General features: G+C 37.9%; 8 protein-coding genes and 1 non-coding gene across 12 annotated transcripts; 3 read left to right on the forward strand and 6 right to left on the reverse strand.

Annotated features, from left to right (window-relative positions):
- Positions 1-195: 195 nt before the first annotated feature.
- LOC9329385 (probable mannan synthase 10) lies at positions 196-3911 on the reverse strand. Its single transcript, XM_002893278.2, has 10 exons — positions 3596-3911; positions 3160-3498; positions 2897-2995; positions 2557-2809; positions 2239-2349; positions 2009-2145; positions 1577-1690; positions 935-1134; positions 654-845; positions 196-578 (listed from the first exon to the last, which is right to left on the reverse strand). The coding sequence occupies exons 1-10, from the start codon at positions 3659-3661 to the stop codon at positions 431-433; spliced, it is 1659 nt and encodes a 552-aa protein (XP_002893324.1). The 5' UTR covers positions 3662-3911; the 3' UTR covers positions 196-430.
- A 310-nt stretch (positions 3912-4221) lies between these two features.
- TRNAV-AAC lies at positions 4222-4295 on the reverse strand. Its single transcript has one exon. It is a non-coding gene; the product is annotated as a tRNA-Val (tRNA).
- Positions 4230-7089, forward strand: LOC9329386. 3 transcript variants are annotated; one of them, XM_021012425.1, is made up of 11 exons: positions 4230-4512; positions 4736-5088; positions 5174-5332; positions 5472-5546; positions 5665-5745; positions 5853-5945; positions 6025-6168; positions 6276-6383; positions 6500-6551; positions 6645-6702; positions 6808-7089. In XM_021012425.1, the coding sequence occupies exons 2-10, from the start codon at positions 4759-4761 to the stop codon at positions 6665-6667; spliced, it is 1065 nt and encodes a 354-aa protein (XP_020868084.1). In that variant the 5' UTR covers positions 4230-4512; positions 4736-4758; the 3' UTR covers positions 6668-6702; positions 6808-7089. The 3 variants fall into 3 exon arrangements, with proteins under 3 accessions (XP_020868084.1, XP_020868083.1, XP_020868085.1); XM_021012424.1 differs by having other exon boundaries at positions 6645-7061; XM_021012426.1 differs by having other exon boundaries at positions 4232-4512; positions 4810-5088; positions 6645-7061.
- Positions 7090-7152: 63 nt separating this feature from the next.
- LOC110224862 (uncharacterized protein YuxK) lies at positions 7153-8986 on the forward strand. Its single transcript, XM_021012428.1, has 3 exons — positions 7153-7534; positions 8001-8168; positions 8440-8986. The coding sequence occupies exons 1-3, from the start codon at positions 7273-7275 to the stop codon at positions 8649-8651; spliced, it is 642 nt and encodes a 213-aa protein (XP_020868087.1). The 5' UTR covers positions 7153-7272; the 3' UTR covers positions 8652-8986.
- A 443-nt stretch (positions 8987-9429) lies between these two features.
- On the reverse strand, positions 9430-11070 carry LOC9326668 (UDP-glycosyltransferase 74B1). The gene is made up of 2 exons (XM_002893279.2): positions 10342-11070; positions 9430-10263 (listed from the first exon to the last, which is right to left on the reverse strand). Exons 1-2 carry the CDS (start codon positions 10996-10998, stop codon positions 9532-9534), a joined length of 1389 nt encoding a protein of 462 aa, XP_002893325.1. The 5' UTR covers positions 10999-11070; the 3' UTR covers positions 9430-9531.
- An 899-nt stretch (positions 11071-11969) lies between these two features.
- On the forward strand, positions 11970-13215 carry LOC9329387 (peroxidase 6). The gene has a single exon (XM_002890560.2). The coding sequence runs from the start codon at positions 12081-12083 to the stop codon at positions 13059-13061; it is 981 nt and encodes a 326-aa protein (XP_002890606.1). The 5' UTR covers positions 11970-12080; the 3' UTR covers positions 13062-13215.
- Positions 13216-13357: 142 nt separating this feature from the next.
- On the reverse strand, positions 13358-16392 carry LOC9326669 (chaperone protein dnaJ 16). Its single transcript, XM_021012386.1, has 10 exons — positions 15943-16392; positions 15485-15608; positions 15245-15327; positions 15042-15153; positions 14842-14946; positions 14707-14757; positions 14495-14584; positions 14276-14384; positions 13953-14155; positions 13358-13797 (listed from the first exon to the last, which is right to left on the reverse strand). The coding sequence occupies exons 1-10, from the start codon at positions 16077-16079 to the stop codon at positions 13501-13503; spliced, it is 1311 nt and encodes a 436-aa protein (XP_020868045.1). The 5' UTR covers positions 16080-16392; the 3' UTR covers positions 13358-13500.
- Positions 16393-18451: 2059 nt separating this feature from the next.
- LOC110224855 (protein JINGUBANG) lies at positions 18452-20278 on the reverse strand. The gene has a single exon (XM_021012387.1). The coding sequence runs from the start codon at positions 19814-19816 to the stop codon at positions 18572-18574; it is 1245 nt and encodes a 414-aa protein (XP_020868046.1). The 5' UTR covers positions 19817-20278; the 3' UTR covers positions 18452-18571.
- Positions 20279-20367: 89 nt separating this feature from the next.
- Positions 20368-22173, reverse strand: LOC9329388 (metalloendoproteinase 3-MMP). Of its 2 annotated transcripts, XM_021012388.1 has the most exons (2): positions 21750-22173; positions 20368-21606 (listed from the first exon to the last, which is right to left on the reverse strand). In XM_021012388.1, exons 1-2 carry the CDS (start codon positions 21790-21792, stop codon positions 20498-20500), a joined length of 1152 nt encoding a protein of 383 aa, XP_020868047.1. In that variant the 5' UTR covers positions 21793-22173; the 3' UTR covers positions 20368-20497. The 2 variants fall into 2 exon arrangements, with proteins under 2 accessions (XP_020868047.1, XP_002893327.1); XM_002893281.2 differs by having other exon boundaries at positions 20368-22171.
- Between the last annotated feature and the right edge of the window lie 1261 nt (positions 22174-23434).

The following is a 23434-nucleotide window of genomic DNA, read 5'->3' on the forward strand; positions in this document are numbered from 1 at the left end:
ATGCAAACTGATATAGATTTCAATTTTAATGAGATAATGTCAAATAAATTTATTATAACATGATTATGCACTATTCTGAATGATGAACCCAAGAAAACAACTTTCAGAGACGTCCTCTCCTCTACGATAGAATTTTACATCGTGTGTGCACTATAACTAATTCTGGCTTCAATGCATAAATTAAAGAAGCGTATCTTAATTTATCAAAGCAGTTATAATATATAAAAAAATGTATGTTTGTTTTGTGTGATTAGAATGATGTATAACACCATCTTATTCGATATACAAGATATAAAACTAACGTAGCTAGACAAAATATCAAGAAATTATCAAACTAATTTACACAATTAACTTGTGACTGAGTAATTAAGCATGAACTAACTTGTTGAAGAGCTAGACACTAAAATTGAGGTCTAAATGTGATCAATATTTAAGTGCCGACAAAGCCAACTCCGGATACGAGAAAAGCAACCGCTTGCATGAAGAGATAGAGATATAACAATGTGTTCCCAAAAAAAAGTCCATAGCAAGCACAACACAAGATGTATATCCCCACCATTATCTCATTGGAGTTCACTCTGCAACGAACCAAACTCTTTAGCACACATTAGTTTAGATATATTATTTTCTTATTAGTTGATTAATTTAGTTACCTTTCAAGAAACCTGTTACTAGGTTTTCCAATCCGAGGAAATAGCTTAGTCTTAAGAGCATCTCCTAATTTCTCAGTGACAACCCATTCGTTCACTCTTTGTCTTTCGAGTATGCCGATGAAAGTTCCCTTCGTCCGGTGCATAGACATTACGTTTTCAAACAAGATCCAAAATATTACGAGGTAGAATGATCTACAAAAGTCCATAATCCATAGTAAATGATATATAATATACAATTAGGTGATATATTTATCGATCAAGATGAATTAAGCATTACTAACCTTGGTGTCGCAATGACGATGCAGAGAGTGATCATAGACGGAATGTAAAAAGTTGACCAAGCTGGAATGTTGACTTCGGGGAAGAAGACACTTGTAGGAAGAATAACGCAGTAGAACAAAAACGTGAAGCAGTGGACGATGATCTTCCGTAAAAAAAAGAAGCTGTAGACCAAATACAACTTCTTCCAAAGCGTCACTCTCTGCTCATTATTACATAGATTTGTAACTCAAGGTTAGATGTTTTCTCCTCCATCATGTTAATTATTTGCTAAAAGTCACAAATGAAAATAATCAATCTTTAATTCGACTTGGTATAACTAAGCCGAACCAATAGCACTAGATTGAACCAAACCGGTCTTCTACCCCATCAGATTACCAAATCAAGTGCAGCTTCAAATTTGTATTTTTTTTTGTGTCTTCTTGAAGCATAAAAGAAACAACAAAACAAAAGAGAAAACCAATCCCCGTCGAAGTGAACGAACAATCAAAACAAAAAAAGTGTACGTCAGCCTCACATCACATGGCCTGTTTGTCTCTCCATATTAACACGATGAACAAAAAAACAAAGTAGTTGGACGTGAGACAAAACAAAATGTGGGCACGTTTTTCGTCAAGATGAAATAAGTAAATTGAGAAACGGACCTTATTGCGAATAATCTCCATAATCATTTTCCTGAAGAGATTAGCTGGACCACAAGACCATCGATGTTGCTGGAATCTAAAGGCCTTAAATTTGCTTGGTAATTCGCTTTTCACCTACAAACTCAGTGTTCATATACATAATGTATAATGATTATAATAATTATTTTATTGAAAATAGCAATGCATCACTTTATAGTATATATAGATATCATTGGACATCAAGACGGAAGTGTCACTAGTCAGAAACTAGGTCCAGAACCAAATTCAATAAAATCTACCACAAAAACTATAGTTCAAAATGGGAGTGTCTATGTAACTTTATAAAGCACTAGTAAATGTTGGATACATAATTTATAAAAGATGCGATGAGTGTTTTTAATTTATGTAGGGCTTATTTTATAATAATTTATAGGTAGTGATCAAATCAAGTACCGTGAGGTCATTGAGAAAGACAAATTTCCAGCCGAGAAGACCAGCACGAACGGCCAAGTCCATGTCCTCTACAGTGGTCCGGTCATGCCATCCTCCAGCTTCTTCCATTGCGGCCATTCTCCATACACCCGCAGTTCCTGATATTAGAGATATACCAAAACCATATTTATGAAATAAAATTAAAGAGTATCCTAAAATATATTAAAACATGTAATGATAAGCAAATGCACCATTGAAGCTAAAGAAGGCATGTCTAGTGGATCCAGATTCTTGCTCTGCCATGAAGTGGTAGTTGAGGGACATCTCTTGCATCCTCGTCATCAAGCACTTGTTTGCGTTCACTGCGATGAACCCCACACACACATACAATCACTCGGTTTGAAAATAGACTTTGTTAAGAATCGTAATTATGCCTAAAAATGTAAGGGACCAATGTACATAACACCAACAAGATTTTGTGTTAAAAATTTACAAATATTGATAGTCTTATAATAGTTAATAGTTGTTAATTTTTAGATATGTCAAATTGTCTACCATAATCTACGTACTGAATCTCCAACGGGCTTGAACAAGAGCGACCTCGGGGTTATGGACGAGGAATGGGACAGAGCGTTGGAGGTAATCAGGCTCCGGTTGAAAGTCTGCGTCGAAGATGACAACATAGTTGCATAGCTTCACGTAATTGTGCTTCATGCCTTGTTTAAGAGCTCCGGCTTTATAGCCATTTCTGTTGTCTCTCCTCTCACACTTTATTTTTACGCCTTTGCTTTCCCATTTTGCACACTCTGTGTTCACCAGCCCCTGAAATTCAATCCTCTTCACATTAATTATCGTACAATTAATACATATATATGTCCAAAATAAATCAACAAACTTGGTCGGCAAGACCTTGATGGTTTGATCAGTGGAATCATCTAAAACTTGAACAATTAGGCGATCCAATGGCCATATTAGTCTACATGCAGCACCTATAGATAATTGAAGGACCTGCGAGTTAAGAACATGTTAGGAATTTCACATCTATAAATGTACAAATATAATGTGGTTTATTAAGACACATTAATAGTTATATTTATATATTGTCAATTAGTTTTTAGATAAACTTTATGATTCGGTCCATACTATAGTTTATAGAATATATGTAGATGTACCTCTTTTTCGTTGTACATTGGAATTTGAACAAGGACCATGGGGTAGGTTTCATGTCCGAGCTCAATGTCCTCCGGCATCGGCTCCCATTTGTAGATTTTTTCCGGTTTTCGCTTAAACAACTTGACATAGAGTACTACAAGGTTCATGTATATACCCTCTATGAAAACTAAGAGGGAGATCATCAAACAAAGAGCCACCAAACACTTGAATAAGGGAACTATAAGGAAGCTTCTCAATTCTCCTGTCCATGTCGTGTCGATGCTTATCCTCACACCATTAACGGATGCTTCAAGCTTCTTGAGAGCTTCAGCTGCATCTTCAGAACTCCCTCCATGGAACTTCTCATGCATATATAGATAAACAAATTTAGAAACTATCCGAAAAAAGCAGAGAAACAGAGCGAGTGTTAAAGAAAGATATGATGATCTTAGTTACCATTAGAGATATGAAGGCAAGACATGAATCTTGTAAGGAGATGAGTGACTTCAGAAACGTAGTCATTTTCTCTGTCTCTAGTTTAAGCTCATCAGTGACTTACTTCAAGAGAGATTCTAATTCAATGGTGCATTTGCATCTTTAAGCTAGCACTCTTTTAATTTATTTGTTTTTATTGTTTTTTTAGTTGAGACATTTTGTTGGTTTTCTTTAGTTTGGTTGGTTCTCGACTTGTCGTTAATAGTGTAGTGTACGTTGCTGATTATTTGGAGAAGATGCTGATGACTCACGAGCAGTATATCACAACTTTAAACCACACAAAAGAAAAAAGAACAAAAAAAGTGTTTTCAATTCTGAATCATTATCGAAAAACAACAAAAAAGTTTTTTAACTCCTCTCACTATTTTTTGTATCCGTAATTATCACGTGATGAATTTTGCAATTGTACTGGTTTTTGTCAACGTCGAACAATGATAGCAACAAGCCAACAATGACCATGGATTTGAGTTACTACTACTAACGTACGTGTATCATGGATTTGCATTTTTATTGGGTCATATTTAGGTCCATAAAGCCCATTTGATCATTGTAAACAAAATTAGATTAAAAAAACAAAACACAAGAAATGGCTTCGCCCGGGTTCGAACCGGAGACCTTCAGTGTGTTAGACTGACGTGATAACCAACTACACCACGAAACCTTGTTTGAACATATGTAACATTACAAACTACTTAATCTAATTCTGTGATTGTCAGTACTTGGAATGACCTTAATTTTGAGGATTGGGACCAAAAGGTCCAAAACCCAGCTTAAACCCACCGAGTGAGTTCGTCTTCCTTCTTCACCGGAAAGTGCCCACTCACAGTTTCGCATTTAGTAGCGACCAATCAATCAAGAGATTCACGTCTCTGTGCTTGGTAAGATGTTAATTTGACTCTACTCGAATCAGTTTTCTACTCAATCTCTGGTTTGTTTCTCCGGAAATTCTCGTGGAGAAATTTCTCTTAACCGCTTCAATTATAGATACCCAGATTAAGAATTCTCGAAAATTGCTGATCTTAAGTTTTGTAATCTTACATATGTTCTTGTATCTCTGAAGCTTATCTAGAGTTCTGTGTTTTTTTTTTTTTTTTAAATCAGAGTGTGTGGTGACTTACATTGTAATGAACTGTCTGTCTCATGCGCGTTCATATATTTCCTTGGGACTGCTTAAGAGATCAAGCTATGTCAGTTCTACTCACATTCCGTGGAATCAATGTTTCTTCTATATGCCTTCAAAATCATGTTTAAAGCCTGGAGGTGTGAGTAGTGTGTTTGGAATGTCTAGTGTTCATTCTTATTCCTCAAGATCAAAGTCTGGTAAATCAAAGATGTCATCTACCGTTGTTTCTGTTGCGGATAAAGAGAAATATGCGTTTTTCGTTGTTCGGAAAGGTGATGTTATTGGAATTTATAAGGATTTGAGTGATTGTCAGGCTCAAGTTGGATCTTCGGTAATTATATTTTGACTTAGAATCTGTTGTGTGTATATATACTTTCTTTATGATGGGAATATAACAGCTTTCTTGATAATGGTAGGTGTTTGATCTTCCGGTTAGCGTTTATAAGGGATACTCTTTGCCGAAAGACACTGAGGAATATCTTTCTGCTGTTGGGCTGAAGAAACCACTATATAGTTTAAGAGCTTCTGACTTGAAAGACGATATGTTTGGCGCTCTTACACCATGTCTTTTCCAGGTATGATACTATTGTGGTATTTGTTGGATTTATCTTCCTTCTTATGATGTTTTCTTGGAGAATGTCTGCAACTGCATGATTTGTGATGTGGGATTTTGAACTGAAATAGTAACTGTCTGTCTTTAAATTTCTTTACTAGGAGCCAGCTTCTTGTACAGTCAAAGTATCTGAAGAGGAGGCTACCTCAGAGACGAAGTCAAAAGATAACCAAAAGGTAAGCTATAAGAACAAGTTTGTTTGGAGTCTTATTGATTAGCTTGAAGAAATAGCTGAATTTAATGATTATGAGACAAAGTGATTAAGCTCGTTGCTTAAGTATTCATTTTTCGCAGGATCAACTTCCTTCAGCTTCCATGTCTTATGATCCTTTGGAAAAGCTTGCCAAGCTGGAGCAATCTGCTGATACATCAGACGTGAGTTGTGACTATGTTTATATTTACCGTTACTCAATAGTTTCAAAGGACTGGATGCAGAATTTTGTGCTCAAGTTGGTCTGTTTCTCTATCTCCTCATGTGTTAGGAAACTTGCTTTATTGAATTTGACGGTGCATCAAAGGGAAATCCAGGTCTCTCCGGCGCAGCAGCGGTACTGAAAACTGAGGACGGAAGTTTGGTATGTATCCTTTTGAATCACTGTTACTAATTAAAAAAATGCAATGTTCTATCTAAATATCAGTTTTCTCTGAAAACAGATTTGTAGACTGCGTCAAGGTTTGGGAATTGCCACAAACAATGCAGCAGAATACCACGCGCTAATCCTAGGATTGAAGTATGCAATTGAGAAAGGTTACAAGAAAATTAAAGTGAAAGGTGACTCCAAGCTAGTCTGTATGCAGGTTTGTCAATCAAAACGTTATATAATTTTGTGCAACTAGGTAATTTAATGAATCATATGTATGCTTTTTCTCTTCTCACTTTCTTAACACTTTCTGAGAAACAACAGATTAAAGGTCAATGGAAGGTAAACCACGAGGTACTCGCGAAACTCCACAAGGAAGCAAAACAACTTTGCAACAAATGTGTCTCTTTTGAGATCAGTCATGTACTAAGGGTATGTCTCTCTGTGTAAATGAATGATATTGCATATTTCTTATGCTTGTGAGCAAGATTGCTACACGGTCTTTTCCTAATGCAAGTTTCTGCCACTATTGGCATTTTTCTTTATAGAATTTAAACGCTGATGCGGATGAACAGGCAAACTTGGCTGTCCGTCTTCCCGGTTAGACAACCTAGTCTCCCCTTCTCTCTGCATTTTATTATATCGGATCAAAATAATACAGAAAACTAACCAACTCTGTTGCTGCATTTACAGAAGGAGAAGTTGAGGTGGCGTGAAGGCTGATTATCGGTCAACGAATAGAAAGATTCGGGTTTGTTGTTCCACACCACATACAGATCTAAATAGGCTGAAGAAAAGTATTCATTGTTCGTTAGAAAAGAAAACATCTTGGGTTAAAATCTCTGCTTTCTTGCAGTGTTACACTAGCCACTAGAAACTGGTGAAGAACCAGAATGAGCACAGAGAATTCTCAGACACTGAATGCAAACAAATCAGAGAACAGCAGAAACTGACTCATCATTTGTCTTCTCTTTACTTCAGTTGATGATTTTTTGCCGGCGTTCTAACGTTTTCTTTTGCTTGCTTACACTAGAACACTTGTATTGAAAAATTCTTTTGTACCAATAGAAATTAAATAACACGCGCTTCCGTCGCGCGTGAAATTTGATATGGAAACGTTCGTGGGCTTTGATTGCCATTAAGTAGGCCCAATAGATGATAATACGAGCCCATTGTTATTTGCATTGAACCTTTCGCCGGACTTGGAGCTCAAGCAAAGTACAGTTCTTCGTTGAAAATCTCTATAACTGTTTTCTTTACCCAGAAAAAAAAAAGCAATTGTTACTTTTTTTTTGAACATAATGCGAAGAAGATTTCTAGAATGTTGACGAAAGCTCTTCTGATTTTGAAACCCAGGTTAATTCTGGGAAGTTCGCTGCATCGTCGATCGGTTTGTTTCTCAGCTCCGTTGCCTGCGTTGTCTTCCGGAGCTATTTCCCGTACGACGGCGGAAATTGACGCTGATGAAGCTGTTGCGTACTTGGACCCAGCTGAATCGTCGACTGCGATTCCGGTGATTATGCCTGGTAACCTTCAGCCACGTGTCGTCGTGTACGACGGAGTCTGTCATCTTTGCCATGGAGGTACAATGCTTTTCTGTTTCTCTCTTTAGCGTAGAACAAATCCGTTTTCTCAATGATCGTTTAGTCGTTTATTGGTCGATTCCGTCTATTGATCTGGTCTATGTATGATGAAATGATTTGGTTCTAGTTGATTTTTAGTCTTGTTCTGCGAAAATGGGGAAAAAAACGAGCCTGGGGTTTTTGGTTGTTTGCGATTCAATTGGAGTGATTGTTATATCGAGTTCTGGAAGAAGAAGACTATGCATTTTTCGTATTTCCATTGTTGTCACATTGATTTGACTTGAAGTCTTGAACCAGAGATTGTGGAAGAAAAGTTGAAACATGTTGAAGAGAAAATGTGGGAATTGCTTTTTGTAGTTGACATTTGTTGGATTTTTTGTGCTAGAGAATTTGAGCTCTCTAAGAGGGATTGTGTTCTAGATTGAATTGTTGTTAATTTGTAGCTGAGTAATTGTGTTCAATGTAGGTGTGAAGTGGATAATCAAAGCTGATAAGTATAGAAAGATAAAATTCTGTTGCCTTCAGTCTAAAGCAGCTGAGCCTTATCTAGAAGTGAGTGGTGTCACTAAAGAGGATGTTCAGAAACGATTTCTCTTCGTTGAAGGTCTCGGATTTTACCATCAGGCATCAACCGGTATGTACATCTTCTTTTCACACAAATGCTTTTAAGTTTCATAGTTAAGAGTTTGGTGAGAGTTAAGCTGAAAATATCTGCACTGTGAAGTAGGTCATTTAAGTTACCGAGAGATGAACTCCGCCTAGTTTAAGTATGCCCGACTGGTTAGTTATGGAAGATGGATTCCATATGATATCAGTTTTAAGCTATAGTCAGTCTTACTAAGTATTTTATTTCATGATTAACATGTTATTATACCTTCTAATTCTGCATTTTTTTTACTCTGCAGCTGCACTTCGAGTGGTATCATACTTGCCTCTGCCGTATTCCGCATTGAACGCTTTCTCCATCGTTCCCACTCCTTTTAGAGACTCAGTGTATGACTATGTGGCGAAGCATCGGTATGACTGGTTTGGTAAAGCTGAGGATTGCTTGGTTCTGAAAGACAAAGAGCTGTTGGAGAGGTTTATAGACCGAGATGAACTCAATGATCGAAGCTAATGACTACCCTTTGAACGATTGGAGTTGAATATAGATTATAAGGGAATATAACTAGAGGAAATTGTCCAAGTATCAAAGCTAACAACAACTGGAGTTTGTGTTAGGTTTCTGAAAAGTAATCACAGAGGACTAACAACCTTCCAAAGCTAATTCAGCGCTATCTCCATTGCTAGTTCTATTCATGACTTCCGAGTTCGGACAAATTAGTAGTTAATGCTTGAAAGCTTTTGGCATGAGAAATTAATTCGAAATTGATGATTTCTGAAAGATGTTTAGAATTTTGCTAGCTATTCAATCAAACCGAGGTGATCTGGAAAATATAATTGATGAGTCAATTTTATTTTTCAATTGAGGATTCAACTATCTTGCTCTTCGTTGGAAGTAAATGTAATTTTCACGTAGAACCCATTACAAGTGAATCAAGTTATGATATCTCTCATTTTCGAGAGACAAAAAATTTCAGACTAGTAAAATGTTGGGTCTACCCGAAGGCAGATCCCTCCAAAAATAGGCGTATGCCACTTAGCGTGGAAAGCACACGGTATTCTTTAGTAAAAGGCGAAAGAATAGTTCGCTTTGTGCTCACCACATGGCTGCGTGATTTTTTCACAAAGAGAGTGAAGTCTATTTATACTGGAGTCTTCTCTATCGAAATCTTTCAGTCTTCCGATGTGGGATTTTCGAAGTTCCTTCTTTAAAGGCTTTTTATGGTTTCGGCCCCTTTTGGAGATTAAAGGCCCAACATTTACTTGTTTGAATTCAACCTTTGCTCGTTAACTTTAAAGACAACAAACACAATTGGTTTATTGAATCACAATCATCTGGTACAATGCTCTTATACAACAACAAACACATACATTTCGTGTTATACAAAGTTAAATCAATTTTTCTTCCCTAAACTCTCTATAAACTCGTTAATACTCCGATCAGAGCTTCCTCCTTCACTCATTGCCTTCACAGCCAAATCTTTCCACTTCTTCGAACTTTCTCTAATCTTCACACTACTCTCTCCTTCCATCACTCCTTTCAAACACCTCACCAATTCTTCGCTCTTCACAATTACTTCACCAGCTTCCTCTTTCGCTCTATAACCAACTTTCCAAACTTCCTCCACAAACTTTGCATCATTCATCTGATCACTCCACTGAGGCACACCAACCATCGGCACGCCCAAACTCAACCCTTCCAATGTCGAGTTCCAACCACAATGAGTCAAAAAGCAACCGATCGATTCATGAGCTAAAACCTCAAGCTGGTTACACCAAGAAACCAACAACGCTCTGTCTTTAGTCGATTCCACAAACCCTTCTGGCAATTTCGCTATATGAGCTTCTTTAATCACCCACAAGAAGTTCAAATCCGATTCTTGTAGCGCAATCGCTACCTCAGCAAGTTGCTTCTCAAAGAGTATCCCAAACGAACCAAACGAAACAAATGCTACCGACCGAGCCGGCTTAGTCCCAAGCCACTCCATACATTCCTTCGATATCGGTTTCAGTAGACTCGCTCCGTAGTCTTTATCGTCTTTTATCCTATCATCAAGGTAAGCCGATGGAATCATCGGTCCGATCAACGTTGCCCTCATTGCCTCAGACTCACCATTTTCACAATCCTAACCAAAACACAATCCAATCAATTCCAATTTCAACTAAACAATATCACATAAATCTTATGATATTGAAACTCTTACTTGTGTTTCTTCTAAACCTTCAAAGCCATTAACGAATAACCAATCAGCTTTTTCATGATTAGGAAACTGATTCAAAAGAACTCTCCCATGCTCCGGATGAGTCAACCAATGACGTCCAACAAACGAAGGTAACTCATCGTAGCTCAACGACGGCAAGCCACGGACTCGAAACCGCGCCGAATTAGGATCAGCGGGAAGAGGAAACTCACCGTTAGAGAATTTACGCAACACAGAACAAACAGTGAGATTGTTAGTGAAGAAAGAAGCAGCTGAAACATCCATAGATCTAGCAACTTCAAGTCCCCAAGGAAGGAACGAATCGTAGACTAAACAATCGATTGGTGAACCAGTGGATTTGAATTTCTCGATTAGGAGAGTTAGGGTTTCGGATCCGTGGAGCTTGAAGGATTCTGAGTAAGTATCGACGCTGAAACCGGGGATACCTATGGGGATGAAATCGAATCCGTCGGAGATTGGTTCGACGGAGACTGATGGAGTTGTGATTGAGGAAGCGGTGTAGGTAGTGGTGGCGATTGTGACTTTGACGTTTTTGGAGACTAGACGTTTAGCGAATTGAACCATTGGGTTTAGGTGGCCTTGAACTGGGTAAGGTAAGATTACGATGTGGCCTTTGAGTTTGGGAGTTGTTTCCGCCATTGTTGTAGCTCAAAGAAGCAGAGCTTTGGTTTCTGTTTTTTTTTTCTATTGAAGATGACAAAGTGTTGAAGACATTTGTTATTTGATTTTGGTTTATATATAGTTCAATTAAATTTCGCGTTATTCACGTTTTGCGTTGGTGGCACCAACCTAACTTATGTAGTTGGATATTATTTTTTTCTTTTAAACTTATGTCAAATGAAAAAAATGTAATTAAAATAACAGATCAAAATAATGATATATAAATTACTAAATAACAATGAACTATAGTATAACATGTTGGTTTAAGCTTGAATAAGACTTAACCGGAGGCTTAATCGGAAGCTTTCTTTAACCACAAAGCATTGGTTTATTAATGAGATAAATATCTTTAGGAGTAAATCTAAAGAGATATCTTTTGTATATCCTAATTGAGTTGTGATTAGGTTTAGGTGCGTGTCTATATAAAGTCATATTGAGAGGTGATATGTCTTGTAAGTTTTGAGAGAACATTGTAGGGTTTTGGTTTTGGGGAATTTTCAAAAGCTAATAAGAGAGCAATTCTTAAACATAGTGTTCTTGAGATTCTTAAGGATTCTAGATAACAGAACGAATAATTTACTATTGAATTTTTGTGAAATAATTGTAACAAATTTATAGGACTTTCGCTTATAGTTTTATGTCGAAATAATTGTGGTTTGTAGTATATGAAAGAGTGGAAAGTCATACCTCTTCGACGTAAGTAAATAGTGAGTCTATCTATTCTAGTGTGTGGCAAATGGAATAAGCAAGAAAATTTACATTATGAGATTTTTGTTAGGAGCCACATTGTTGACTATTTTCTCCATAGTTTTTCTAATAATTGAGGGGAATAAGAAAGGGTTTTACAATCTGGCAAAATTTTCTTTTCTGTTTCTCCTTAAAACTCTCTCTTCCGTAGATTAATCTAAACAAAACACCTCCGTTTTAGAATTAACAACGACACAAACAGCTAAAAAAGAACACACACGCCCACAACGAGAAGAGAAGAAAAAAAGATTGAAAATCTACCAATAAAATTTTGAAATCAGGAGAAATATTATTAAAAATTTTCCTCTTTTTCAATGAAATCTTTTGGTTTATGTCTGTTTATTCTCCTATCTTCTCCATATATCCTTCAAGCCAATCTCTCGTCTGATTATTACACCAAAACATGTCCTGAATTCGAGCAAACACTCGTCCAAATCGTCACCGATAAACAAATCGCAGCTCCAACAACAGCCGCAGGAACACTCCGTCTCTTTTTCCACGATTGCATGGTCGATGGCTGTGACGCCTCAATCCTCGTTGCTTCTACTCCACGTAAAACCTCTGAACGTGACGCAGATATCAACCATTCTCTACCTGGAGACGCATTCGACGTAATCACACGTATCAAAACCGCCGTAGAACTCAAATGTCCCAACGTCGTTTCTTGCTCTGACATTCTCGTTGGTGCAACACGTAGCTTGGTCACAATGGTCGGAGGTCCGAGAATTAACGTTAAGTTCGGTCGGAAAGATAGTCTTGTCTCTGATATGAACCGTGTTGAAGGAAAGCTAGCTCGACCTAACATGACTATGGATCATATCATTTCGATTTTTGAATCTAGTGGTCTGACAGTTCAAGAAATGGTTGCTCTTGTTGGTGCTCACACGATTGGTTTCTCTCATTGCAAAGAGTTTGCGAGTCGGATCTTTAACAAGTCCGATCAAAACGGTCCGGTGGAGATGAATCCGAAATACGCTGCGGAGCTGAGGAAGCTGTGTGCGAATTACACCAAGGACGAAGAGATGTCTGCGTTTAATGATGTTTTTACCCCTGGAAAATTTGACAACATGTACTACAAGAATTTGAAGCATGGTTACGGGTTGCTCCAGTCGGATCACGCGATTGCGTTTGATAACAGGACGCGGTCGCTGGTGGATCTTTACGCAGAGAACGAAACGGCGTTCTTTGACGCGTTTGCCAAGGCCATGGAGAAAGTTAGTGAGAAGAATGTGAAGACGGGGAAGCTTGGAGAAGTAAGAAGACGGTGTGATCAATACAATGACTACAAGGGGTAAATTAGAAAGTTACCTCTTTTAACACATTCAAAAAAGAAGAAAAGTTTCATATTATTTTGGACCAAGTGGTCTTGTGATTGAGTTGCTAACATTTATCAAAATTGAAAATGTATCAATCATGATTCATATGCCTTGGGTGGAAAAAAATTTCTCTCCTGGAACTTTTTCTGCCATGAAAATCTGTTTTCTAAATTTTGTATGTGAATTTGATATCACAAAATTTCCATACTTGTGATCCATTTGTCATATGTGGTATTGGGTTCAAATATGTTAAATAGAACTTTCACTGATAACAATGATCAAAATAAAATTGTTGACTAATACTAATAATAAGTTGAAGGAGAAAAATAGCAAAAGATTTACAGATACACCGATCCCTAAGGCAAGGGAGAAAAATAATGGATAAGAATTTGATTTTTTTATAAAAGAGATAAAAGAACTAACAAGGTTTTTTCTTGTCCAATTTCAAATGTAAATTGAACCATTTGCTCTTCTTCTTTAGTGCCTCGGATCTATCACAAGTACTTGGTTTCTTGTTCTTCTGTCTGCTGCTTTCTTCTTCTTCATGTTCCTCTTCCTCTTCATCTTCTTCTTGTTCAGTTGGAGCAGGCGCCTTAGCCGCTGCCTTCTTGAATGAGCTCTTTCTCAGCCTGTTCTTGCTCGAGCTCCGCTTCATCAATGGAATTGTTGTGTAGGCTGAGTGAATTTCATTTCTCTGCTTTAAGAGCTCATCGATCTGTAAAAAGACCATAAGATAATCAAACTAAGCTAACCATTTCAGAAACTTACACATAGAATCTGGTCTAATTTACTCAGTCATGACACATCTTCTCTTCTTTTTCTGTGAATAGTGGTTTGAAATTCCATATTTTTCGTGAATAAAAGACTAACCGATTGCATTTCCTGAGCGTATCGACTGGTCATATCGGTGAACTGCGCAAGTACTTCCCTGTACTCTGTCTCAAACTTTGCCAGCTCTGCTCTTTTAGTGAGGATCTGAGCTTCTACAGATCTAAGTTCTTCTTTTTCTTGCGTAAAAGCAGCAGCACAAAGGACTTGGATTGTGTAGCTCACGCTTTTAAAAAAGTTATCACCTGAACAAAGGAAAATGTCATTAAATGATCACCAAGTTGAGTCGAGTACTGACTTCAGACAGATATAAAAGGGAGAAGAGAAATGAATTTGTAATCAGGTTACAAGCCAGGAAAACTGACCATAGACAGCAAAGACATGAGTACCAGCCTTTAGCTCGGTAACTTCACATTGCTGAAATCCATCAAGCTTTTTAAAGAAGGCAGTTTCTGGATCCTTTGCTTGAGCCATCTAGAGCAATCAAAATGAAGTCATGTTGGGAAAAAAAGCGTGAGAAGCAAAAGAAACCCAGCCAGCAGAAGGAGGTGAAGTATATTGAGAACATAGTGAAGTGAACCTACTGAATTAACTGTGTGATCCAACCGGTAGACAGGGAAACCGAGAAAGTACATTCCGGCAGATGTTATCTTACCGGTTCTTTTGCTGTCTTCCTGTTTCCACGTGGGATTCAGTGTACAAGGAAAACAACCATTTCAATTACTTAATTTATTAAATGTGATAGATGAAAATCCTTTGAAAACACTGTTTTCACTTCAATTAATAACAACAATACCTGCAGGGCTAGACTTAATCCGCTGTTGGCCTCTTGATCAAAATACAGTAACTGCACAAGCAGACACACACGTTAGTTCATCAATAATTTGGTACTTCCATATTAGTTTAAAAGGAAAGACTACGTCGAACCAACCTTGAATTTGCTTTTGCTAGATGATTCTACTCTGCAGACCAACCCAGCACTTACTTCCTCTTCTGATATTGTGACAGCATAAAAGTGTGCACATTGCTTTTCAACCTGTAAGAACAATGGCACATATGAGACTTATATAGAGATAGACACTCATTACACACAGATGAGATCATAACTAGGCATTGGCTAAAAAAGCACACCTTTTTAGACACAGCTTGTCCAATTACAAGAGGATCAACTGAAACTCTGCCATTAAGAGCCTCCTCCAAAATAGTTGCAGATACAGATGTTTTTATCGGCACACCAAGTTTGCTAATTCATCAGAAGTTTCAGAACAAATACTCAGCTTCACATAAAAGGGGACTTAGAAAATGAACAGAAGTCCATTTCAAAAGAAACAAACCTAAACAAAGCTGCAAACACAGTATTCACAGCTCCCAAACTTGAGAGATCTAGCTCCAGCTCTTGGCTTTCTGCTTCAACAGCCTGTGAAAGAGAGCTCATTGCAATTAACAGTCTTAAAGTTGATGCTAGCATAGCATTAGCTGCTAAAAGAATTTCGAAGCACATCAAGAACATCCCTAGAGAATAGCAGTATTTGAAGCACATCAAGAACAATACCAAAGTGCAAAACAAATCTCACCTCAAAACCTGCTGAATCATACTGGCGGCGTTTCTCTGGATCAGACAAGATGTTGTAGGAAAACGTAACCTCCTTAAACATGTCAGCCGCAACCGGATCGTTTGCAGTCTTATCAGGATGGTACCTAAAACACCAACCATCAATTTGGAACAACGCTTAAACACATAGATAGCAAGACGAGGACTAAATGCTTGTGCATCGAAATTGTAATTAGCCTTAGACCAAACCATCACACTCCCTTCTGATATAATCCGGATTAAGGCTTAGCTGAGTAAATCACAGATTAACAATTAGCTATTAACTAATTCCTAGACTTATCGGTAAATTCATTTCAAGAGTCTTCTTCTCTGTAACCTAACAAGGTTCTTCTTCATAGCCTAACCCTAAATTAACACAGCGTTTTCAATAGCAAATTCAAAGAAAGTTCAAACAAGGAGAGACATTAGAAATAAACTTACTTGAGAGCTAATTTCCGATAAGCGCTCTTAATTTCCTGATCCGTAGAGTTTCTTAAAACACCTAAAACCTCATAAGAATCCCGACGGAGCTGCTTATCAGCATCCTTCTTCTCCGACTTGGATCTATGACCTGGCATTTTCTCTTCACACCAAAAAACAAAAATCCTCACCACAAAACCCTAAGAATCAATCCACACTTCAACAAAATAGAATCTCCAGCGAGGTCTCGATTATTCCTTCATTTCTACAATTCTCTCCCCGGAAAACTCAAATTGACGGCGGAAGAGAGCTACGAGACGGTTCCTCTTTCTCTCTATCTATCTACGATTCTTGAGAGAGAGATAAGACTGAACTGTCAAAGGAGAAATCGGAGGAGGAAGGTGAGAGAGAGAGAGAAGAAGAAGAAATTTAAAACTGTGGATATTTCACACTACAGTGCGCTGGTTCGGCGCGTGATCTCGGCGCGTGGGATTATTAGATTTTGAGGTCCGCAGGTTGTTTCTTGTTTTGGCATCTTTATTTTGGGGAGGCGCGTAGTGTTCACGCGAAGCAAGATAGTAGGTTTCCAGATAAAATAATTTAATTAACAATAATAATAATCCAACTCATATGAGTTATTTATGACCTTTTTTTTTATCATTTCTCTAATGTGAATGCCTCTATTTGGATTGGTTTATTTATAACTTACAATATGATTTTCAACAATATCTAGTAACCAACTTATATGAGTGGTTCAAGTTTAAACATAACAAAAAAATATATACGTTTCTGAATACACTAGACAGCTAATATTTTTTCTAAATGAATGGATAATGGGATTTTAAAAAACATAATTAACCTTATATATAAGGATATTACTATATAGGTAGGGTTGAATAGTAACAGTGTTGTTGACTATAATAATAAAATTAATTACTCTCTTTTTTGGGCAAATTTTAATTACTCTTATAAGTATAATAATAACAGTATATTGATTTGATGCTTGGATGTTATCGAATTTAATTAGCCATTAACGTCAAATTGTTAAGTTTTTGTTTTTATTTTTCTGTCCTATATTCACAAAAAGGATGTTGCATCAGTGTACAACTTTCCCGGAATATTTGGTAAAGTAATCATAAAAAATGGTCCACATGAGATTATTAATTGAATATTAAAGAAAATGAAAACACAACGACGAGGACACTTCAACACAATCAGAGGCTCATTATCATGTTGGGTTATATAATAGACTAGTGTTCTTGCCAAATCTTTTGTTGGGTTATATAATAGACTAGTGTTCTTGCCAAATCTTTTGTTGGGCTTTATCGAGGATCATTTTTTAAACTAAGATTAGTTTGTAACAAATATTTGTTTATAACAATGTCTAAGAAATACTTTACCCTCTTTGATTATTTTAGATAGAAAAAAACATTGGAGGACGAGATATTTGTAGTTTTCAAAATATTACTTTCACTTCACGAGATCGAGACGCATTACATTATAATTAAAATTAATATCACCAGATTCCTACTACGAAAATGATTGGAACTGGACCCCCTTACGGTCACAACAAAACGTCATATGCTTGGGAATTGTTGACTTGTTGATGGGTTTGTATCATCGTACTAAAAATCTATATATTATTCATGGGTCTCTAGTTATTGGGCCTTTCAATTAGAAGCCCAATAACTGAATCCTAACAGAACGTTAAACCTCCAAACGCATTTTATCAAGCAATAAGAAGGGACATATTGCTCTGCACACAAAGATTGTATACTGTGGAAGTTTTTCTCTCCCCATACTTCACGTGTATGATGCGATATATATTTCTCATTATTATAACATATAAATCCAGTCATAGTGGAAGACAAAACTACGTGATTCGCTATTGTAAAAGTTCCACAAATTCTTTTATCAATGTTGGGTCATCTCTCACACACAAATTCCCGATTAATAACTTCAACCAAACACAAATCACAAAACCACCAGACCACATGGATGATCAACTTCCACGTTGTAGAATAAGTTTTATAATTCTCTGTCATCATTTTTTATTTACTTGTAACTCTATATTTAAGAAATATGAAACTATATATTAAAACAGTGTGTACACAAAAGTTCGTGTGAATCCGTGAAACAGGTCCGGCCGTCTATAAGGCAGCTAAAATCTTATGTTTTAGGTCACAAATTATAAATTTCAAAAATGAGGTCACATTTTTGAAAAGTTCTAATAGTCCAGTGGCAAAACCTTTGTATGAATTGTTAATTTTCTCTCAGTTTTGAGTTTCAATGAGTGATGTTTTTAAAATTTTAAAATTTTTTTTTTTCACAGCCAAATATGCTTTAGGCCACATAAATTGTAAAACCGGCCCTGCGTGAAGGTCATTGTTAATAACATAGCCAATGATGATCAAACTGAGAAATCTCATATATTTATATTTGGATTTGAATTATATGAATGGTCTCCAAAGGAGAACAAACTTATAAATTGTAATATTATTATATTAAAGTGTACTCCGATAACCGAGTGTTATAGGTTTATGACTAAAACCTAGCTAGGTAGCTCCATTATGATATAACACACTCATAAGTATATAGACTAATTAAGAGAGATTAATCATAGTCACGTTATAGACTGTAAAATAAGTAGTTAAATAGATGAGACCCTTAAGTTCCAAACTTTAGCAGAAAGATCAAGACTCCCACTATAAACCATACAAGAAAAATCAGAATTAGAATCGGAATCAGAAACTGAGACGGCTAAACACTTAACAGGCTTGGTATGTCCTTCCAAAACTGCCAAACAAGAATAACCCTCTTTCTCCATTAATCCTCTCCTCCAAACCCTCAAGCTCTTATCCGCTGATCCACTCAACACCAAATCAGACGCAACCGCTAAACACATAATCGCCTTCGTGTGTCCCCTTAAAGCTCCCACTACAGACATATGTAATTCCTCCTCATCTCCATTGCTCAATCTCTCCCACACAAGAATCGATCTATCACACGCTCCTGAGTAAAGAACCTTCCCGTCTTCACTAATCGCCAACGCGTTCACTGCCGAGAGATGTTTAGTCAGTGTAGCAACCAATGAGTGTTTCTTGTCCTTCTTGTCCCACACTTTGATCTTCTTATCTGCCGAACCTGTGTAAACAAAACCGTCTTTGGACACCACGATGGCATTAATCGCGTCGTCGTGAGCCTTTTCGATAGAGTCCAAGCACTTGAAATCGGACGTTCTCCATATCTTGAAACTCCGGTCCCATGAAGCAGAGTAAAGCAGAGAACCGTCTTGTGACAAGGCTAGTGATGACACGGCGTCCACATGGTGAACCCACGTGCACTTCTTGTGCCGTCGGACTTCCACGTAGCTTTTGCTACTAAAGAGGTTCTTGAAACGGTCGTTCATCGTCGGAAGAGTAGCTACGCACTTGTACTTCTGACCTCTGCGACTGCTCTCGTCGATGATCTTCCATACACGAATCTTGTGATCCTGATGTGCACTTATTAGCTTGTCGCCGAGAATCACCAACGATTTCACTCCTCCGTTTCCGGTGGAAACTACGTTACGATCATCGCCGGTGGAATATTCCGGTGAGAACGGAGGTTCACGGGGCCATACACGTATCTCACTGTTGGAAGAGCCGGTGTAGAATAATTTATCGGAGACGGCGAGAGAAGAGACGTACGAGGATTTATCTTTGAGCGTGGCTAAGCACTGGTGATCGACGCTGGAGCTCTGCGGCTGAAAAGACAGCGAAGGAACCAATGGGAGACTTGGCTGAGACAACAATGATGATGACGTTGAGGATTCTGATTGGTGATGAGTAGATTTCGTTTCACATTCTGATCTTGTTTTGCAAGGCAGAGGACAAGAACACGGGAGAAAACCCATTGCTCTGGAGCAAGCTAGAGAGAGTTTATGTTTTGTTTGTTTTGTTGTTGTCGGGAATAATCGTGGATATGTTTTGCTTTATAAGATGAGTTTTCATATCCCGAGGTAGGGAGGATCTGGCCATCTGGGGAGTTTAATGGAGAATTATATAGAAAGGTAAAAGATAATTAAAAGAAAAGTTTAGGCCTTTAGGGTAGTGTAGAGTGGGGGGACTGATTGACCCATGTGTCGTTACTGTGATAGTGTGATGATGTGTTTGTATTTAATTAACATATCTTTGTGTTCCTAACTTACCTTTTTGTAATTATTATATTTCTCTTATACTAATCACTTTTGGCTTATTATATGATAGTATTAAATTTTGTTTTTTGAGTTGAGAGATCAACCCCGATGCTTCCAAAGTTATGATAAATTCCCTCTACCAGGGTCAAATTGTAATCATTATTTCTAGTTATAATGGTCCCCATCAATAGTGATTTCCATTTTAAACTGTTACTAATTTTGAGTTATTAGTTAAAATAAGATAGTTTGAACTTTACTGCAAAAATATATATTTTGAACTCATAAATTTCATCTCAAAATTCTTAATTCGTAACAAAAAAGTATACTATGTTCAAAAATAGAAACTATGCATGAATGAAGAACCAATCTAAGAAAGAGAAGATTAGCATAATCTGTAAATTATGAACTAATCCAATCATCTACACTAAATACGAAAATAATCCAAAAATAATACAGAAGTAGATTAGTCAAAACCGATCTAGAACCGTCGCTTCTACCAGCAGCACCGGAATCGCCAGTATCTCGTTGTTGAGTAGACGGTGGTGGAGATCTAGAGCTGTTGAAGTTAGGATTCCCACCGTACAAATATTGGACTCCTTCCACGTCATCGGTCGTTAAATCAACTTTACGCCTACCCGTCCTGATGGTTGGATACATGATAGAACCTTCGACCGAGGAATGGCCTAACCCTAGAAGATGTCCAATCTCGTGAACAGCCACCGATTCTAGATCAACAGCCTCATCGACGGAGATAAAACCGTCGCCTCCTTCACCGGAGACGATCCAGTTTTCTTCTCCGTCTAGGTGGAAGTGTCCTGTCGGGGGCGAGAACGCGTGTGCTAGCGTTCTCATTGGGCCGTCAAATGGTTCTCCGTCGCCGTGTTCGCCGGAGTAGAATCCGATGCTTATGTCGGACGTCGAGAACCTTTCCACGCGCGTGAACGTAAGGGGAGTCACCTCCGCCCAACGAGCGAACGCGCGTGAGAACACACTCTTGACCTCTTCGGTCAACGAGTTTCGCGGGTCGAAAGCGTATGTTAGATCACGGCGATTTCTCGGCCACCGTGGCTCTCCGGGGAAGAAAGAGTAGTGTTTGACAGTGTGGAAACGTTGTCCCCGCCCGGCGAAGGAGACCTCGAAGGTTCTTCTACCGCTATGCATAGTTGAGGTGCCGTTGACTACGTCTGGGTTGCCGCAACGCGGGATCACGACGTGTTTGAGAGTGAGCTCGTCGAGTACTCCGGTGACATTTAGCTGGAAGTTTCTCTGGTACATTTCGACGGCGTTCTTAAGGATATCGTCGAAGTCGTCTGTGAAGTTTCCGGAGAGATCAGTTTCGGGGATGTAGCCAAAATGTTGGAAATATTGCTTAAGCTTGTAGAGACCATCGTATTTCTTGCCGGCATGACATCCGGTGAAATTCAAGAATGAGTTCCAGGGGTTTCCGGTGGCGTTACTGAGAAGCTCCGGCGGAATGGCTGAGGAGTTGGGGTAGAAACCAGCAGAGACTGGAGAAGGAACAAAGAACACCAAGAAAACCACGGAAACATAAATCCTCATCATTTGAAACAAAAAGATTAAAAAATTAAGTGAAGAGGTATGATTGAGATTTACAAGGGAATTAGAGAGAGGACATAGATGTTGGAGAAACCTTTGAGAAGATGAGGTTTGACGTTGGAGAAAACAGAGGTCATTTTTGCGTTGCGTTTGGAGAATTTTCTATGTTGAAAAGGCTGAATTAATTATTCAAAGGAAACTTCCTCCGTCCTCGGCATGTTCAAAGGGTCTCACGAAGAAAAAGAGTAAAGAAGCTTCTGCCAATAGATAGCGTCGTTTTCTGGATAATTAAAGTTGATTGGTACAATAGATTACGCCCGGTTTAGTCTTGGGTGACTAGAAATTGTGATTGACCGATGGTATATAGGACCGGTTAAATGCAAAGTTGGAAAAAGGAATCATGCAACTAAAATGGTTGAAGGCGGCAGAATCAACTAAATTGGTTGAAAGTTTGAATTGGTCTTTTTATGTTTGTAATAATTTTTCCGGAGGTATTTGTTATTGGTTGAAAAAATCAACGTAAAATCTCCACCTTACAAAGTTACACGAGTAATGACATGACTTGTTTGTTAGGCTATCTAATTTTTTCCTGTAATGGGTCTAACATGCAAGTCTCCATCGGTAAATTTGGGCCAAAAGGTTGAAGCCTGTTTCCATCCGGTCCTAAAGAAAAGTTAGGATACATATCTAAACCGAAAAAATTAGGTTTTCCAGTTTAGATCCGTTTGGGGCTAAAAATTGTTTACAGATTTAGTTCGATCGACGAGGTTTGCACCAACATTAGAAGCCTGTAAGCGAATAGCTTCGTTAACCAAAATCTAAACAAAGGGACGTTTGATCGTGTTTAGTGTACATTTTATCCCGGAAGTTATGATATTTTTGACTAACTTATTCATTTAAGTTACAGATTATAGTTTACATTTTTTTTTTTTTTTTTGTGGTTTTGGGTTACTATACTACAAAATGATAGGTTTTCTTTGCATACGATTAGTTTGTGGCTAATGGAGTCATAAGGCTTACAAAAAATTAAATATACAACCGTTGTGGTGGCGTTCGATCTTAAGAAGATCAAGTCTTTTATATCCACATGAAAAGTCTATTTTGTTATAAAAAAGAAAAAAGTATATGAAAAAAACTGAAAAGACAGTTTTGTGAAAATACTGTGTTGCCCTACATAGCCTGATAGCCAGTGGAACAATTTGACCGAGTAAACGCTGTAAAACGAATGCCCCACAAACGCTGGTCAGATACTTCGCAAACCCATTTGACCAGGTAAACGTTAGTTACACGGCAAGCTGAGCCCAATTACAACATAATCGTCCATAGCTTCAACTTTTGTCTCTCCTTTATCCTATATAAATGGTCGAAATGTAATCAAATTTATCATCATCTTCACTATAAGATGGCGGCGTCTATAGTTTCTTCCATCATTTTCTTTCTTCTTATTATCATACTCTCACTTTTTGTAGATGGACACGTTTTTGCTGCCCAATATTAGCAAGAAGAACACTCCACTTCAACCAGAAACTCTGCTTTCTGCGTTTGGGTCTGTCAAAACCGAAGACAAGTCATTGGGCCTTTCAACAAATATCAAGCCCATGAAGCCCAACGTAAACAACTCTTCTTCACTCTGCAACGGTAACATTTATCCTCAGTCAAACTTATCTCCGGCTCCAGCTCACCTCCGTACGGGTCACACAGCTCATCAGATACAAAGACACAACCGATTTGATTCGCTTTGTTCCCCTGTCGTCTTATATACGTAGTGACGTGTAACCT

The sequence above is a fragment of the Arabidopsis lyrata genome (genome assembly GCF_000004255.2).
Source record: "Arabidopsis lyrata subsp. lyrata unplaced genomic scaffold ARALYscaffold_1, whole genome shotgun sequence".
Taxonomy (NCBI): domain Eukaryota; kingdom Viridiplantae; phylum Streptophyta; class Magnoliopsida; order Brassicales; family Brassicaceae; genus Arabidopsis; species Arabidopsis lyrata.